Source organism: Pan troglodytes, chromosome 18, assembly GCF_028858775.2.
Source record: "Pan troglodytes isolate AG18354 chromosome 18, NHGRI_mPanTro3-v2.0_pri, whole genome shotgun sequence".
Lineage (NCBI taxonomy): Eukaryota > Metazoa > Chordata > Mammalia > Primates > Hominidae > Pan > Pan troglodytes.
In genome coordinates, this window is record NC_072416.2 from 4,835,856 (window position 1) to 4,852,184 (window position 16,329).

The window sequence follows — 16,329 nt, forward strand, 5'->3', positions numbered from 1 at the left end:
TAAAAAGTGGCTGGGCACGGTGGCTCACGCCTGTAATCCCCGCACTTTGGGAGGCCGAGGCGGGCGGATCACGAGGTCGGGAGATCGAGACCATCCTGGCTAACACGGTGAAACCCCGTCTCTACTAAAAATACAAAAAATTAGCCTGGCGTGGTGGCGGACACCTGTAGTCCCAGCTACTCAGGAGGCTGAGGCAGGAGAATGGCGTGAACCCAGGAGGCAGAGCTTGCAGTGAGCCGAGATCGCGCCACTGCACTCCAGCCTGGGCGATAGAACGAGACTCCGTCTCAAAAAAGAAATAAAAAAAAATTTAAAAGTATATAAAAGAATAAAACAGCTTCGCAGAGCTACCCATGAGCCATCCCCGACCCGTGTTCTTTTCCCGTGACCCGGGTAACCATCTTGGGAGGCTCTAACACCCTAGGCGGTCAGTGGGCAGCAGGCACCACACCCCTGGTTGGAGCTGTGGCGGCTTCCCAGCAGCAGCCGCGGGCGGGGCGACCTGTCCTTAGGTACGGAAGCGCTGGGGCGCGGCTGCCTAGCACCCGCCAGTCCGCTCGCCCCTCGCGTTCTCTGGCTCTCAAATCCGAGTGCAGCCTCGAACATAGGTCCTTCTGCCGCCCCGCCCCCTGCCTGGCAATCTGCTCCACCGTAACCACGCCCTCCTCACAGTCCCGCCCCATCTTCGCTCTCAGCGCGCCCGGCCCCGCCTCTGCCCTTTAAGGCCACACCGCTATCCAGGCCCGGCTCCCCGCCTGTCCGTCAATCCGCTCCGGTTCCGCCCCGCCCTCCTCTTGCCGTTCCCTCACGCCGGCCTCGGCGCGGCCCGTTGTTATGACGACATGGTCGTAAATCCGCCATCTTCCTGCGGCGCGTTGCGACATGGAGGGCGCGATGGCAGTGCGGGTGACGGCCGCTCATACGGCAGAAGCCCAGGCCGAAGCCGGGCGGGAAGCGGGCGAGGGTGCAGTTGCGGCGGTGGCGGCGGCCTTGGCCCCCAGCGGCTTCCTCGGCCTCCCGGCGCCCTTCAGCGAGGAAGGTAACCGGGCCGACCCGGAGGGTGCGGCCGGGGTGCGGGCAGTTCATCCCGGGCTGGCAGAGGCCCGGATGGCCCGAGCTGCGGGCTCGACCGACCCTCCCAGACCCAGACACCTCGCGGATCTCGCGGGACCCTCACAGCCCTCCAGGAAACCCCCAGGTTTGCTGCGACCCTCACGGGCCTCTCCTGCGGGGTGCCTGTCATCCCCCCTCTCTGGTGTGCGTCCACCAGTGCTCGCGGGTTGCTGAGCCCCCGGGCGCCCGGTGTAGACATTCGCAGACGCCGGCGTCCCGGCCCTTGTCTGCCTCCGATGCCTGAGCCTGGCCCTCCCCTCCTCTGGGCCCCTTCCCCCTGCACCTGATGGGCGTCTAGGGCCCTGTTGGTGGTTCCAAGAGGGTGGGGCCTCGGTTTCTCCAGGATCTGGGCTCTGGGCCTGTCCGTAGGGAGGCAGCAGAGCCTAGTGCAAGAGGGCTGGTGCACTGCAGCCAGCCTGTGGCCCCTTCCAGTCCCACACTTGCCGCTTTCTAGCTCTTTGATCCTGGGCAGGTGACCCTACCTCTGTGAACCTCTATTTCCCCTACAGAATGGGGCGGCGGCTTCTGCCAGTAATGTAACAAGCCCTTATCCTGCTTTAGGTTTTTTCATTCTCAAACCAATCCTGACAGGTGGATGTTATTGTTATTCTCATTTTGGGGATGAGGAAAATTGAAGGTTGGAGACCTGAAAGTGACCGGGTGGGCTGGGTGCGGTGGCTCACGCCTGTAATCCCAGCACTTTGGGAGGTCGAGACGGGCGGGTCACGAGGTCAGGAGATGGAGACCATCCTGGCCAACATGGTGAAACCCGTCTCTACTAAAAATACAAAAAAAAAAACAAAATTAGCCGGGCGTGGTGGCGGGCGCCTGTAGTCGGGAGGCTGAGGCGGGAGAATGGCGTGAACCCGGGAGGTGGAGCTTGCGGTGAGCCGAGACCGCGCCACTGCACTCCAGCCTGGGCGACAGAGCCGGACTCCGTCTCAAAAGAAAAGAAAATGACCAGGGTCACCCAGGTAGTAAGTAGCAAGGGTTGGATTGGATCTCAGCACTGTGAAGGCCTTCACAGCCCCTTTAACTTCCGGGCTCTGCTGCCTCATAGAAGCATCATGGGAATTAAAATAAAGATTGTGGCCAGGCGCAGTGGCTTACGCCTGTAATCCCAGCACTTTGGGAAGCCAAGGTGGGTGGATCACCTGAGGTCAGGAGTTCGAGACCAGCCTGGCCAACATGGTGAAACCCCTTCTCTACTAAAAATACAAAAATTAGCTGGGCGTGGTGGTGCGCGTCTGTAATCCCAGCTACTTGGGAAGGTGAGGTAGGAGAATTGCTTGAGCCCAGGAGACGGAGGTCGCAGTAAGCCGAGATTGCACCACTGCTCTCCAGCCTGGGTGACAGAGCAAGACTGTCTCAAAAAAAGAAAAAAGATTGTGTGTCATGTGCTGAGAGCAGTGTTGGGGATGCACTAAGGGCTCATTCCTGGGGGCACTGAGAGCTTTTGGAGATGGAGCTTGGGTCTGTACCCTCTGAGCTTGTCCTATGAGGCTGCAGATGGCTGGGCACTGTGGCTCATACCTGTAACCCCAACACTTTGGGAGGCTGAGGTGAGAGGATCACTTGAGCCCAAGGAGTTCCAGACCAGCCTGGGCAACATAGTAAGACCCCGTCTCTATTTTCTTTTTTTTTTTTTGAGACGGCGTTTCTCTCTTGTTGCCCAGGCTGGAGTGCAATGGTGCGATCTCGGCTCACCGCAACCTCCGCCTCCTGGGTTCAAGCTATTCTCCTGACTCAGCCTCCTGAGTAGCTGGGATTACAGGCACGCGGCATCACACCCGGCTAATTTTGCATTTTTAGTAGAGACTGGATTTCTCCATGTTGGCCAGGCCGGTCTTGAACTCCCAACCTCAGGTGATCTGCCCGCCTCAGCCTCCCAAAGTGCTGGGAATACAGGCGTGCGCCACCGTGCCCGGCTCCTCCCAGTCTCTGTTTAGAAAAAAAAAAAAAAAAAAAAAAAAAAAGGCCGGGCGCAATGGCTCGCGCCTGTAATCCCAGCACTTTGGGAGGCTGAGACAGGCGGATCCCGAGGTCAGGAGATCGAGACCACCCTGGCTAACAGGTGAAACCCTGTCTTACTAAAAATACAAAAAATTAGCTGGCCGTGGTGGCAGGCGCCTGTAGTCACAGCTTCTCAGGAGGCTGAGGCAGGAGAATGGCATGAGCCCAGGAGGCAGAGCTTGCAGTGAGCTGAGGTCGCCCCACTGCACTCCAGCCTGGGCAACAAAGCGAGACTCCGCCTTGAAAGAAAAAAAAAAAAAAAGATGCAGATTGGGTCAGACAGGAAGGGAGGTTGTTAATGATTGGGTTGAGGGTGGTCTTGTCTTTGTCCCCATAGGATTCATAGTCTCTGCCTTTTTTCCTTGCCCCTTCTCGTTCCAGCTTGGAGAAGGGCAGTGCCCTCATGGCGAGGGGTCCCTTTAGAGGTTGCTTGGCCTGCTTGTGGCCTTGTCTGGTGTGAAATGGGCTGGGTGTATCCCCTTCTGGGGTAGGGGGTTCTTCAGTGGCAATGCCCTGGAGCCGAGTGAGACACAGGAGTGGGGTGGGAAGGAGAAGAGGGTGGTGGGCACCTCAGAGCTTGGTTTGTGACTGGGAGCCATCAGGAGAGGATGACTCTCTGTTGGGTGGCCCCTGCAGGCGAGTCATAGCTGTGGTTTGGCCCTTTCTCCGCCCTCGAATTCAACAGTAAACATTTGCCCAGCTCCTTCGGGCATCAGGCCTGGGTTTGATCCTGCCGAGGGACTGAACGTGAATGGTCAGAGCTGGCAGGCTTTTATGGAAGCAGAAGAAACAGCTCCTATCCCTTTGTGTAAACAGGCACTGTCCCTGACACTCAGCCGTTTGGTGACCTTGAACTTCAGGTCATTTTCCTAGGATGGGAATAGTTCTCTCCATTTCCACAGGGTGCTGGCAAGATTTGGTGACGTCCCCAGTGAGGTGCTTGGCACACAGTGAGGGGGTGGTCTCTTCTGCACGACCGGGGTCCGGCACAGCAATGGTGACGGGCTCAACCTTGGGAACCAGTAAAGTCCCAAGTCAGTGAGCAGAGTGGTTGTGGGTCAGCTCCCTGCATTTGCCTCTCAGCCAGAGCCAGTGGGCATCAGCCTCCTGGGCCCCAGCCCATTTTACAGATGAGGAGATGGCCACTCACATGCTCCAGGGCACGCTCAAACTCGCGCAGTTTTTGTTTGTTTGTTTTGTTTTTGTTTCTTTTAAGGCAGGGTCTTGCCCTGTTGCCCTGGCTGAAGTGCAGTGGTGTGATCATGGCTTACTGCAGCCTCCACCCCTGGGCTCAATCAATCCTCCTGAATAGCTGGGACTACAAGTGCATGCCGCCACACTTCCACGCTTGGCTAAATGTTTGTTTTTTGGTTTTGTTTTTTGAGATGGAGTCTCTCTCTGTTGTCCCGGCTGGAGTGCAATGGGGAGATCTTGGCTTACTGCAACCTTCGCCTCCCAGGTTGAAGTGATTCTCCTGCCTCAGCCTCTCGAATAGCTGGGATTACAGGCATGCGCCACCAAGCCTGGCTAATATTTTTTTTTTTGAAACGGAGTCTCGCTCTTTCGCCCAGGCTGGAGTGCAGTGGTGTGATCTCGGCTCACTGCAAGCTCTGCCTCCCGGGTTCATGCCATTCTCCTGCCTCAGCCTCCCGAGTAGCTGGGACTATAGGCACCTGCCACCATGCCTGGCTAAGTTTTTTGTATTTTTAGTAGAGACGGGGTTTCACGGTGTTAGCCAGGATGGTATCAATCTCCTGACCTCATGATCCGCCCGCTTCAGCCTCCCGAAGTGCTGGGATTACAAGCATGAGCCACCGCCCTAATTTTGTATTTTTAGTAGAGATGGGGTTTCACCATATTGGTCAGGCTGGTCTCGAACTCCTGACCTCAGGTGATACACCTGTCTCAGCCTCCCAAAGTGTTGGGATTACAGGTGTGAGCCACCACACCCAGCCTAAATGTTTAACAATGTTTTAAAAACTTTTTTTTTTTTTTTTTTTGGTAGAGATGGGTCTTGCTATGTTGACCAGGCTCGTCTTGAACTCCTGGGCTCAAGCTATCCTTCCACCTTGGCCCCTTAAAGTGCTGAGATGACAAGTGTGAGCCACCATGCCCGGCCCCAACAGTCTTAAATCCTGGTCCTTTACTGTCCCCAAATTAGCATGGAGGAGTCCCTCTGCCTCCCAGCCCCTCTCTGGGCCTCTCGCCTGTCTGTCGCTGAGGTGGGTTTTGAGCATGGCAGCCTTAGCAGGTCCCTGCAGCCTAAGCGTGCTGTCAGGGCCACCCTCTGCTGGGTGCTGAACTCCTGAGGGTGGGTCTGGCCCCTGCAGACCTGCAGAGGATAGGGGCTGTACCTTGGGATGACCTTGTTTTGGGCCTGAGTGTGTTCTCAGCAGCCTGGGGAAGTAGCTCTGCTTCTGATGGCCTCCTGGGGGAATCTGTTCTAGGGCTGGAGGAAAAGCCAGACGGGGCCCTGGCTGCCCAGCCTCCGCCTTCCCAGGCCCTGCTGACAGCAGGCTCGTTGCAGATGAGGACGATGTGCACAGATGCGGCCGCTGCCAGGCAGAGTTCACCGCCTTGGAGGATTTTGTTCAGCACAAGATTCAGAAGGCCTGCCAGCGGGCCCCTCCGGAGGCCCTGCCTGCCACCCCTGCCACCACAGCGTTGCTGGGCCAGGAGGTGATCCCTCACCCACTCCCCCATCCCCTCCTGGGTTCACCTGACAGGTGGGGGAGGTGGCCGCGCTTCAGGATGGACCTGTGCAGCCGGTTCCGGGGGCCACGTGGGCGGGCAGAGGGCAGGCACCTGGCTGTGGTGTGGGAGGGTCCGGGTGTGTGAGCCTGTGGTGCTCTGGGGCGTCCTGGAGGGCCTGCGGTGGCCCAGCCTTCTTGGCAGCCTCTGGTCGAAGCCTGTGCTGTTGGGGGCCGGGATCTCTTCTTTCTTGGAGCTGGAGGGTCTCCTTTGGCTCTGGGGTACCATGGCAGCTTCTGTCTCTTTGGCTTATCTTCTGTCCTGTGCACACAGTCCCTAGGGACTTCACACGTGAAGTGTGGCCCTGGGGGGTCCCGCCATCTCATCATCAAATGGCCACCTTTGCTGAGCCCCACGCCCAGCTTGGGCTGGATGCACAGGCCTGTGAACCCCGCACACGCCGCAGCGGGCGCTTGTCGTCCGCATTGCACGGTCAGGAGAGCAGGCTCAGAGAGTGGTCAGTGGCCTCTGGCCACCAGCGGGCCATGGCCCAGATGATGCTGGACCCTGGTCACCCCACTCTGAGCCTGTGCTCTTTACCTGCTCCTCCCAGAGGTGCCCCCTCCTCCAGGAAGGCCTCTGGCTCACACCCCCAGGGCCCTCTCCTCACACCGCTCTGCCGGATGTGGCGGGCTGGGACTGTGCCATTGTTCCTGCAGACTGGCCCAGCTTCCTGCCAGAGTTGCTGCTCCCTCCCTGCAGGCGCCCTGTGCTCCAGGTCCAGCCCACGTGGCCAGAGGTGTGAGAGTGACGGCGCTGACCCTGGCCCTGGGGTGAAGGGATTGGACTGGGACCGGTGGTCCTGTTGGGGAAGAGGAGAGCCCCCACCCCAGCCGTCCCAAGGATGTGGATCCAGGCCTGAGCACCACAAGTCACACCTCCACAGCTTTACACTGGCAGAGCCCAGGCCTCTTCTCTGAGAACTAACTCTGGAGCATACAGACGACTCCCCTGTTTTCTTCCCCCTTTGGCAGGTGGTGCCGGCAGCACCAGGCCCAGAGGAGCCCATCACTGTGGCCCACATCGTGGTGGAGGCGGCCTCCCTGGCAGCAGACATCAGCCACGCATCTGACCTCGTTGGTAAGCCGACTTCCATGAATCGCTGGCCTGATAGACCTTCGTGGTTGGGGCCAGAGGATGGGGCCTCTGCTGCTTGTATGCTCGTCTCTCCCGAGACCAGGGCCTGGCTGGGAGGGGCCGTGGCCTCATGGCAGCCTTTCTGCGGGCACAGCCTGCAGGAGGAGGAAGCGTTGGGCACTGGGCCTTCCTCAGGTGTCCACAGTGGCCGGGGGCACACCCAGGCACCAGGGAGTCGTTGGGCTGTGCTCTCTCCCCTCAGCTTTCCCGGGTGGTCTCTGCTGTGTCCCTCCCAGAATCTTCCCCACTTCCCTACCACCCCCTGGTTCCTGCTCCCTGCCCGTAGGCAGCAACATCCACCAGGTACCCACCAGAATGGCCCACTCGCCCAGCAGTGGCTCTGGAGGGTGGGTACAGGGTGGACGGGACTCTCCCGCCTCTCTAGCTGGGCTCGGACTTGCTGCTGGCCGTGGCCTGCCCTCCCCAGTGCTCCCTCTGGTGTGGGAGTGGTGATTGCTACACTGGTCCTCATGGGGCTTTTATGAGCGTGCAGTGCCAGGCCTCTTTGATGGCTACTTTTTAAGTGAAGATGTCTCTCCCTGATGTGCTGTGGGAGGGGCTGTTGCGAGGTCTGGATGGGCAAGCTCTCACTGGGGACAGATGCTTGTGCAGGGGGGCATTCAGAGGCAGCCAGGGCCTGGGCAGGTTGAGGGAGCTAGGGGCTGCTGGGGTTGGGGGTGCGGCAGGGGCGAGTGGCTAGGTGTGCAGACGCGAGGGAAGGAGCTGTCTAGGGACCTGATGCTGTGGGAGGTGGGGTGGGACATGGCTGCTGCCTGGGGAGCCTGCTGGACCGGGGCTGAGGCAGGCGGGGAGTGGGCAGCTGGACAGGAAGTAGGTTTGGGCACCAGGCGGAACCTGGCCTTGGGCAGCCCTGGGGACTGGCTGCAGCAGGAAGAGGGGGTGGAGGAGCCGTGGCGGAGGCCAACCCGGGGCCTGGGAAGGGCACCTGTGAGCAGGCTGCTCTCCAGGAGGCAGCCAGGGCACCTGTCTCACCTCCGTGCTGCCTTTCCCTGGCATTCCTGCGACCAAGACACTCATCAATGCCACTCAGAGCTCGGAATGTTCATGTGGGAGGTGGGGCGGGCTCTGGCCTTGACCTGGCGTTTGGTTTCTGGGATGGTGGCGTCACCTGGGAGCATGAACTCCTTAGGTTCTGGCGGGGTCTCTGGGCTGGGTCTCTGGCCAGCCAGGCCCCTTTCCACCCACCTAAACTCTAGCAGCCCCCAGCCCTAGGCTCAGCACCCCTCCCTGTGCTTCAGCAGCCCCTCTTGGCACCCCTGCCACTCTGGCACCCCTGGGATTTTCCCCTTTGCGGGCATCCTGGGTACTCTGTGTGTGCCCTTGGCCAGTCAGCAGGCCCGGTGGGCTTAGTCCAGGGCTGCTAGCTCTCCTGTTGGCCTCTAGTGGAGATGGCACAGGGTCCTGCCTGCTGGTGGCCAAGGGCTGGGGCGTGCCAGGTCCTGTCTTTGCGGGTGCAGGGGTGCGGTCAGCTGTGTGGGCAGTTGGAACCCACCTCCAGGCCCTCCTGCCGCTTCGCGGAAAAAATTCGCGTCTCCTCTGGCCTCGCAGCAGCCATGTTCCCCCAGGTCCTCCCTATCAGAGGCCTCTGTCCTTTGGAAGATCACTCCTGGGGCATCGAGCGTGTAAGGGCTCGGGCAGGAGAGGCTCTTAATTGTTTCTGAGTCACCGCGCTTTTGTTGTGTTTCAAGAGAACAGCTTGTCAAAAGAAGACGCCAGCCGGACTGAGGTGGTTTCTAAGCAGTGGCTTCACAGCTGTTTCCCACTTGTCATCTTTATGAGCAGAAAACCTGAACTGTTTTACAACCTAGCTTTGCACATTGTCAGATTTTTCCCAGCATCCTCCAGAAGTGCAAAAGCCCGGCTTCCTCGCCTCAGGCTGTCCCGGGTGTCTGGAGAGCGTTCACTCTCCCAGGCCAAGCCTGCCTTGGGACGGGGCTCTGGTCAGGCCTGCCTGCCCTGCTGCAGTGGCCCAGCCCATCTCCTCCGACGGAAGAGTGGCCCCGGACGCACATCCTCCCTATGTTGGTGGGAGCAGTGGCAGGAGCAGTGGCAGCGAGCAGGACAGGTGGCTGTCTCTTCACCCAGGGACCTTGTCACCAGGATTCGCACGTCCTCCTGGCTTTGGGGATGGGGCATCTGTGCTCCATAGTGGGTCTCCCTGTGGACACATTTAGGGGCCCTGGAGCATCTCTGGGCAGCCTGACAGAGTCGGGAGGTGTCTCTCCACCTCTCACTCTGACCTGGAGAGGTGAATGGGACCTTGGCTGTTGCTCGGGCCTGTGTGTTGAGGGCTCAGTGCAGGTTGGGTCCAGGGTGTGGCTCAGAGCAGCAGGTCCCCTCCCCTGGAGCCAGCAGTCTCTGGGGTCTCTGGACAGGGGCAGGTCCTGGGGCTTAGGCCCAGATGCTTCTCCTAGGTGGTGGGCACATCAAAGAGGTCATCGTGGCTGCTGAGGCGGAGCTGGGAGACGGTGAGATGGCCGAGGCCCCGGGCAGCCCCCACCAGCAGGGGCTGGGGCTCTCAGGGGAGGGCGAGCAGGCCCAGGTGAAGCTACTGGTGAACAAGGATGGCCGCTATGTGTGTGCGCTGTGCCACAAGACCTTCAAGACGGTGAGCCGGCGTGCGGGGAGCCAGTGTGTGGGTGGCAGGCCCCCTCCTGTTCCCCCAGGAGGGCCCTGAGTTGCCACGCCCTCCCCCACAGGGCAGCATCCTCAAGGCCCACATGGTCACTCACAGCAGCCGCAAGGACCACGAGTGCAAGCTCTGTGGGGCCTCCTTCCGCACCAAGGGCTCACTCATCCGGCACCACCGGCGGCACACGGGTGAGCTGGCCGCACCTCGGGCTGGAGCCCGGTAGCACCCCGATGGTTGGCCCTGGGGTGCCCCAGCCTCGCATTCCCCAGCTTTGGGGGATGAGGCGGGGGCCCCTGCCTGCCTTCGCCTTGTCACCTTGTCGCCAGCCTGCTGGGGCTGCCCAGGGCTGACTAGGTTCTCTCTGCAGATGAGCGCCCCTACAAGTGCTCCAAGTGTGGAAAGAGCTTCCGGGAGTCGGGTGCACTGACCCGGCACCTCAAGTCTCTCACGCCCTGCACAGAGAAAATCCGCTTCAGTGTGAGCAAGGACGTGGTTGTCAGCAAAGAGGACGCACCTGCAGGTCAGCATGGTGCGGGCAGCTGCCTGGTCCTGGGGGCTGGCTGTGGACGCAGCCGCCACTGGGGTGTGTGCGGGATCTTCACTCCCTCACTCTACCTTGAAGGTTCTGGAGCTGGAGCTGCTGGCTTGGGGACAGTCCCATCATCGGTGACAGGCGAGCCTATAGAGACTTCACCCGTGATTCACCTGGTGACAGATGCCAAGGGCACCGTCATCCACGAAGTCCACGTCCAGATGCAGGAGCTGCCCCTGGGCATGAAAGCCCTGGCCCCAGAGGTGGGGGCGACGGGGGGCCCCAGAGGGCTGCTCTGTCTTCTGCCTGCTCGGTGCCAGTCTTTGTTCTGGGCACTGGCTCCAGGGGTCTGGGCCAGGCAGGCGAGGGCTGGGCTTCCCACAGGGAGAGCAGGGCCAGTGGGAGCGCCATGGGGGTCTGAGGGTTTGCACAAGGCTCCTGGCATGCGTCTGCCCCATGGGGTGGGTGCTGGATGCCAGGCTGCCTGGCCAGCCTCCTCTCTCTGCCTCCCCTGCAGCCCCCCGTCTCCCAGGAGCTCCCCTGCTCCAGCGAGGGCAGCCGTGAGAACCTGCTGCACCAGGCCATGCAGAACTCCGGCATCGTCCTTGAGCGCGCTGCTGGGGAGGAGGGTGCCCTGGAGCCAGCTCCTGCTGCCGGATCCAGTCCCCAGCCCCTGGCAGAGGCAGCCCCGCAGCTGCCGGTACTGGAAGAAGTGCAGCCGCTGGAGACAGTAGGTGCCAGCACCACCTGCGGGCTCCTCCCAGGGCTGGATCCCAGGGGCTGTCCCCACGCTGGCCTTCGCCTCCCTGAAGTGGCTTTCTGCAGTGACTTTGTCCATTGATCTGTTTACTGCCTTCCCTGAGGCCACAAGGGAGCCTGCCAGGGTGGGGCCCATGGTTGTGTTCTTGGTACTGCCAGGGCACAGCCTGCCCCGGGTGCTGGAGACCTTCCTGTGGTTCCCCAGCAGGTGGCCAGCGAGGCCTCAGCGGTGCCCAGGACCCACCCATGTCCTCAGTGCAGTGAGACCTTCCCGACAGCAGCCACCCTGGAGGCCCACAAGAGGGGCCACACCGGTAGGTGATGGGTGGGTGTGTGGCCCATGGCAGTGGATGGGCTGTAGGTGGCCGGGGTGCCTCTGGGTGTCCAGGGTGGGTCCATAGACAGCAGGGAGCCAGGGGAACTGTGGGCAGGTGGCAGGCAGCCTGGCGGGCCCGTGGGTGATGGGCTTGGCCCGATGCTGTGTGTGGCTGCAGGGCCGAGGCCGTTCGCCTGCGCACAGTGTGGCAAGGCCTTCCCCAAGGCCTACCTGCTCAAGAAGCACCAGGAGGTGCACGTGCGTGAGCGCCGCTTCCGCTGTGGCGACTGCGGGAAGCTCTACAAGACCATTGCCCACGTGCGCGGCCACCGGCGCGTCCACTCAGACGAGCGGCCCTACCCTTGTCCCGAGTGTGGCAAGCGCTACAAGACTAAGGTGGGTCTCTGGCCGCAGGACCCTGGCGCCTGATCCCCCCATCCTGCTCCCTGGCCGTGGCCCAGGTGCACCCCCTTCCCTGCCTCCACCGTGCTCAGTCTTGACCCAGCCCCTCCCTTGGGCCAGAAGCGGGAGGGGAGAGCTGTAGTCTGTTGTGGCCAAGGCCAGGCTGGCACTGACAGGTGTCTCCACAGAACGCACAGCAGGTGCACTTCAGGACACACCTGGAGGAGAAGCCGCACGTGTGCCAGTTCTGCAGCCGTGGCTTCCGAGAGAAGGGCTCACTGGTGCGGCACGTGCGACACCACACAGGCGAGAAGCCGTTCAAGTGCTACAAGTGCGGCCGTGGCTTCGCCGAGCACGGCACGCTGAACCGGCACCTGCGCACCAAAGGTCTGGGCCGGTGGAGGTGGGAGGGGGAGGGGAGGGGAGGGGGCCGGGGCTCGCCAAGCCCTGACCGAGTCCCCACCCACAGGGGGCTGCCTGCTGGAGGTGGAGGAGTTGCTGGTGTCTGAGGACAGCCCCGCGGCAGCCACCACCGTCCTCACGGAAGACCCGCACACAGTGTTGGTGGAGTTCTCGTCCGTGGTAGCTGACACCCAGGAGTATATCATCGAGGTGGGTGTGGGGCCCTGGGGCCGTGCTGGGACCCAGGGGCAGCCAAGGCTGACCTCTGTCCTTCTGCCCATCTGCCCAGGCCACTGCGGACGATGCGGAGACCAGTGAGGCCACGGAGATCATCGAGGGCACCCAGACGGAGGTGAGGGGTGGGGCAGGCAGGGGCGGGGAGGCTCCCTGGCACAGCCGCTCTCGCTGAGCCGTGGCCCTGCAGGTGGACAGCCACATCATGAAGGTGGTGCAGCAGATCGTGCACCAGGCTAGCGCCGGCCACCAGATCATCGTGCAGAACGTTACCATGGACGAGGAGACGGCGCTGGGCCCAGAGGCGGCTGCCGCCGACACCATCACCATCGCCACCCCCGAGAGCCTGACAGAGCAGGTGGCCATGACGCTGGCCTCGGCCATCAGCGAGGGCACTGTGCTTGCCGCCCGGGCAGGGACAAGTGGCACTGAACAGGCCACTGTGACCATGGTGTCATCAGAGGACATCGAGATCCTGGAGCATGCAGGCGAGCTGGTCATCGCCTCGCCAGAGGGCCAGCTGGAGGTGCAGACGGTCATCGTCTAGCATGAGGTCTGCGGGGTCCTGGCCGGGCAGGGACAGGGCAGAGGACTCTGAGCGCCCCACCCATGCCTGCCTGGCCTGGTAGAGAAGATGGCACAGAATGGAGGCGCCCCAAGACGGACAGTGTACATAAGAGTTTCTTGTTGCTTTACAATAAAACATGAGAACCTGCAGCTTGTGATGTTGCGGCAGTGGCAGCCTCTGCGGCTGGTGCCACCACCTTTGCCCAGGCCCCCGCAGCAGCACCTGCCTCCCAGGCCACTCCTAGACTCACGTGCCTGGCCGCCCTGCCCAGGGGCTTCTGCCAGCCCTGGCGGCGCCTTGGTGCTGTGTGGGTGTCATTGGCATGTTGACCAACAGCCTCCTGCCCTGCCCAGCTGGAGCTGTGCCCCCAGCTGCGCTGCCTGAGGCCTGTGGGTGGGTGGGAGGACCAGGGACGGGGACAGGGAGATCTGGGAGCCTCGGCCTCCACCGCAGGGTGAGCAGGTGGAGCAGCAGCAGGAGATGCTGGGCAGGGAGTGTGGCTGGTCCTTCCTGCGCTGCCTTGCTTTCCCTGAAGGGATTCTGCTCAGGGAGGCAGAGTCTAGGCGACCTAATTTCTAGGGGCGAGGACAAGAACACAGCCACACCGGGATGTGGCTGACCGTCTATCTCCCTCCTAGGGGGCTGGCAGGGGCTTCTGGGACGGTTTTGGGACAGGTCTGGGGCACCAGAACCGGCTCAGGCAGGTCTCCCACCCCTTACCCTGGGGGTCTCCATGGGAATGAAAGCCAGGAGTTCATCAGGCATCCCGCTGAGTCGAGGGGGCGGGACCCAGTGCAGCCCGGCCCCTCCCTGGCCCAGGACCTCAAATACCGGCCCCTGCCTTGGCGCCAGAGCTGCTGCCAGAGGGAGTCAGTGCAGTCCTGTGTCGGACACGCCCGCAGCCTGGACCCGGGATCCCCATCCCCCTAGGATCTCTGAGCCTCGGGCCTCTGCACCCACATCCAAGGTGAGTCTCTCGGCTGCCCTGAGCTGGGGCTGGATGGGCGGGACCCTCCATTCCGGCTGCAGCTTCCCGCGCAGTGAGAAGGCAGCGGTCCCTGAGAGCCCAGCAGTGCCCTGGGAGCCTGCAGAATGCAGGGGCGGATTCCGCGTCGCACTGGCCGTCAAGGGGTGGCCGCGGAGGAAAGGGGTGGGTCGGTGGGTCTGACAGCGGGTCTGCGTAGGCGGCAGCGTCTGTCCCTCCCAGCCTCTCGCTCCGCGCCATGGGCGGGCCCCGGGCTCTGCTGGCCGCACTCTGGGCGCTGGAAGCCGCCGGGACCGCCGCGCTTCGCATCGGAGCCTTCAACATTCAGAGCTTCGGTGACAGCAAAGTGTCGGACCCGGCTTGCGGCAGCATCATCGCGAAGGTGGGGCCCGGGCCGGGGCGGGGCGGCGTTTAGGGGTGCTGACCGCGCTGACCCCCGCACCCGCCGCTCCTCCCCAGATCCTGGCTGGCTACGACCTCGCGCTGGTGCAGGAGGTGCGAGACCCAGACCTCAGCGCTGTGTCCGCGCTCATGGAGCAGATCAACAGGTGTGGTGGGCAGGGCCCCTCGTCGCGATCCCCCGCCGGGATCTCGCCCCGGCGCGGCGCCCTGACCCTGAGCGGGCCTCTGTCTCCGCAGCGTGTCCGAGCACGAGTACAGCTTTGTGAGCAGCGAGCCCCTGGGCCGGGACCAGTACAAGGAGATGTACCTGTTCGTGTACAGGTGAGGGGCGGGCCGCAGGGAGGGGCGCGCGGGGCCGCAGGTGGGGGGCTCAGCGGGTCCTCCCCATCTCCTAGGAAAGACGCGGTGTCGGTCGTGGACACCTACCTGTACCCAGACCCCGAGGACGTCTTCAGCCGCGAGCCCTTCGTGGTCAAGTTCTCGGCCCCCGGCACCGGTGAGCGGGCCCCGCCCCTCCCCTTCCGCCGGCCCGCCCCTCCCCTCCCGCCGAGCTCTGACGCCCCCACCCCTTCCCGCAGCAGCACAGAACCTGGTGCTGATCCCGCTGCACGCGGCGCCGCATCAAGCCGTGGCGGAGATCGACGCGCTCTACGACGTGTACCTGGACGTGATCGACAAGTGGGGCACCGACGTAAGCCCACCGCTCGGTCCCGGGGTCCCTGCAGGCGCGCCCCGGGGGTCTGGTTCATGAGGGCGGGACCTCGACGGCTCCTGCGGCGGCTCAGACACGGCTCCGCGGCGCCCGCAGGACATGCTGTTCCTGGGCGACTTCAACGCCGACTGCAGCTATGTGCGGGCGCAGGACTGGGCCGCCATCCGTCTGAGGAGCAGTGAGGTCTTCAAGTGGCTCATCCCTGACAGCGCCGACACCACGGTGGGCAACTCAGACTGCGCCTACGACCGCATTGTGGCCTGTGGCGCCCGCCTGCGCCGGAGCCTGAAGCCCCAGTCGGCCACCGTGCACGACTTCCAGGAGGAATTCGGCCTGGACCAGACTCAGGCGAGTGGGCCGTGGGGCGGTGCTGGTCTTGGGTCCCCACCGCCGGGGCGCACGCAGGCAGCAGGGAGGGTCCAGCGCCCAAGGCAGGGCCACCTCAGCTTCCTCCCTGCACCAGGGCTTGTTTCCAAGGACCCTGGAGAGCCCGGCCCACCCCATGTGGAGCTCTGGGCAGGCAGGTTACCTTGCCTTTCCCTCAAAGGGCCAATGGTGACACCCTCTGCCCCGGCCCCTGCCCCTGCCCCACCGCAGGCAGCAGCAGGGGTGGGCACCCAGGCCTCACCGGCCCCTCCCATCCCTGTGGGTGGGGTGCACTTTTCCCCTGAGGCTCACTCTGTCCCCACAGGCTCTTGCCATCAGCGACCACTTTCCAGTGGAGGTGACCCTCAAGTTCCACCGATGACTCGAGGCCTGGCTGGGGCATGCCACCTGCAGACCCTGGCTCTGAGGAATGGCCCAACAGTGGCCCCTTCAGGGTGGCAGCCACCCTTCAGTAAGGCCCCAAGGCAGAGTCGGCTGGGCGTGGGCCAGGGGCCATGGACACGTGATGCGCTGCTCTGTACCTCCGTTCCCCATCTGTGAGACGGGCTGCATCCAGCGACCTCATGGGGTGTTGTGAGCCCCATGAGGGGTGCAGGGGGCACTGCCCGGCAGATGTCTGCTCAATAAATGAGCCGCTCCCGGTCGGGCCCCACAGCTTGGCTCCCAGGCCTCTGTCCTTCCTTAGGACCCAGCCTCAGCTCCTTAGGGGCAGCCATGGCCTGGGCTGCCCACCCCGTGTCCTGGTGGGACCTGGCTGCCCCCAGAACCTGCTGGCCCCAGAAGGCAGCTCAGGGATGCTCCTTGCTCATCCTCTGTGGAAACTACAAATGCTCCCAGGAGCCTGTACTGTGAGCACAGCTGGGACAGGGATGGCGCCAACACACCAGCCTCCTGGACCCTCGGGGGTCTCAGAACAGCTCTCCCCAGGCCCACCCAGCAGCCCCCATTCCAGGGCCCTGCAGG

General features: G+C 62.8%; 2 protein-coding genes across 11 annotated transcripts; both read left to right on the forward strand.

Moving 5' to 3' along the window:
• Window positions 1-571: 571 nt before the first annotated feature.
• On the forward strand, window positions 572-13,029 carry E4F1 (E4F transcription factor 1). 10 transcript variants are annotated; one of them, XM_016928632.2, is made up of 14 exons: window positions 572-1,039; window positions 5,654-5,805; window positions 6,852-6,957; window positions 9,450-9,643; window positions 9,735-9,855; window positions 10,035-10,187; window positions 10,290-10,462; window positions 10,717-10,929; window positions 11,164-11,272; window positions 11,453-11,670; window positions 11,865-12,063; window positions 12,146-12,288; window positions 12,368-12,430; window positions 12,503-13,029. In XM_016928632.2, exons 1-14 carry the CDS (start codon window positions 883-885, stop codon window positions 12,857-12,859), a joined length of 2,358 nt encoding a protein of 785 aa, XP_016784121.1. In that variant the 5' UTR covers window positions 572-882; the 3' UTR covers window positions 12,860-13,029. The 10 variants fall into 10 exon arrangements, with proteins under 10 accessions (XP_016784121.1, XP_016784117.1, XP_054524686.1 ...); XM_016928628.3 differs by having other exon boundaries at window positions 704-1,198; XM_054668711.2 differs by having other exon boundaries at window positions 765-1,039; window positions 5,574-5,805; window positions 11,167-11,272.
• Window positions 13,030-13,130: 101 nt separating this feature from the next.
• Window positions 13,131-16,018, forward strand: DNASE1L2 (deoxyribonuclease 1 like 2). Its single transcript, XM_054668732.2, is given in 8 exon segments — window positions 13,131-13,847; window positions 14,065-14,247; window positions 14,325-14,413; window positions 14,505-14,588; window positions 14,663-14,774; window positions 14,776-14,958; window positions 15,076-15,327; window positions 15,671-16,018. Coding segments are annotated over 8 exon segments (1,194 nt in total). The 5' UTR covers window positions 13,131-13,613; the 3' UTR covers window positions 15,728-16,018.
• The last annotated feature ends 311 nt before the right edge of the window (window positions 16,019-16,329 follow it).

What these genes read in the sequence shown, in the direction of transcription:
- E4F1 (XM_016928628.3), top strand. Translation starts at nt 883, where the DNA reads ATGGAGGGCGCGATGGCAGTGCGGGTGACGGCCGCTCATACGGCAGAA. An exon ending in GCCCTCCAGGAAACCCCCAG is followed by an intron (nt 1,199 to 5,653) that starts GTTTGCTGCGAC and finishes GGCTCGTTGCAG; the next exon opens with ATGAGGACGATGTGCACAGA. An exon ending in CCCAGGAGTATATCATCGAG is followed by an intron (nt 12,289 to 12,367) that starts GTGGGTGTGGGG and finishes CCATCTGCCCAG; the next exon opens with GCCACTGCGGACGATGCGGA.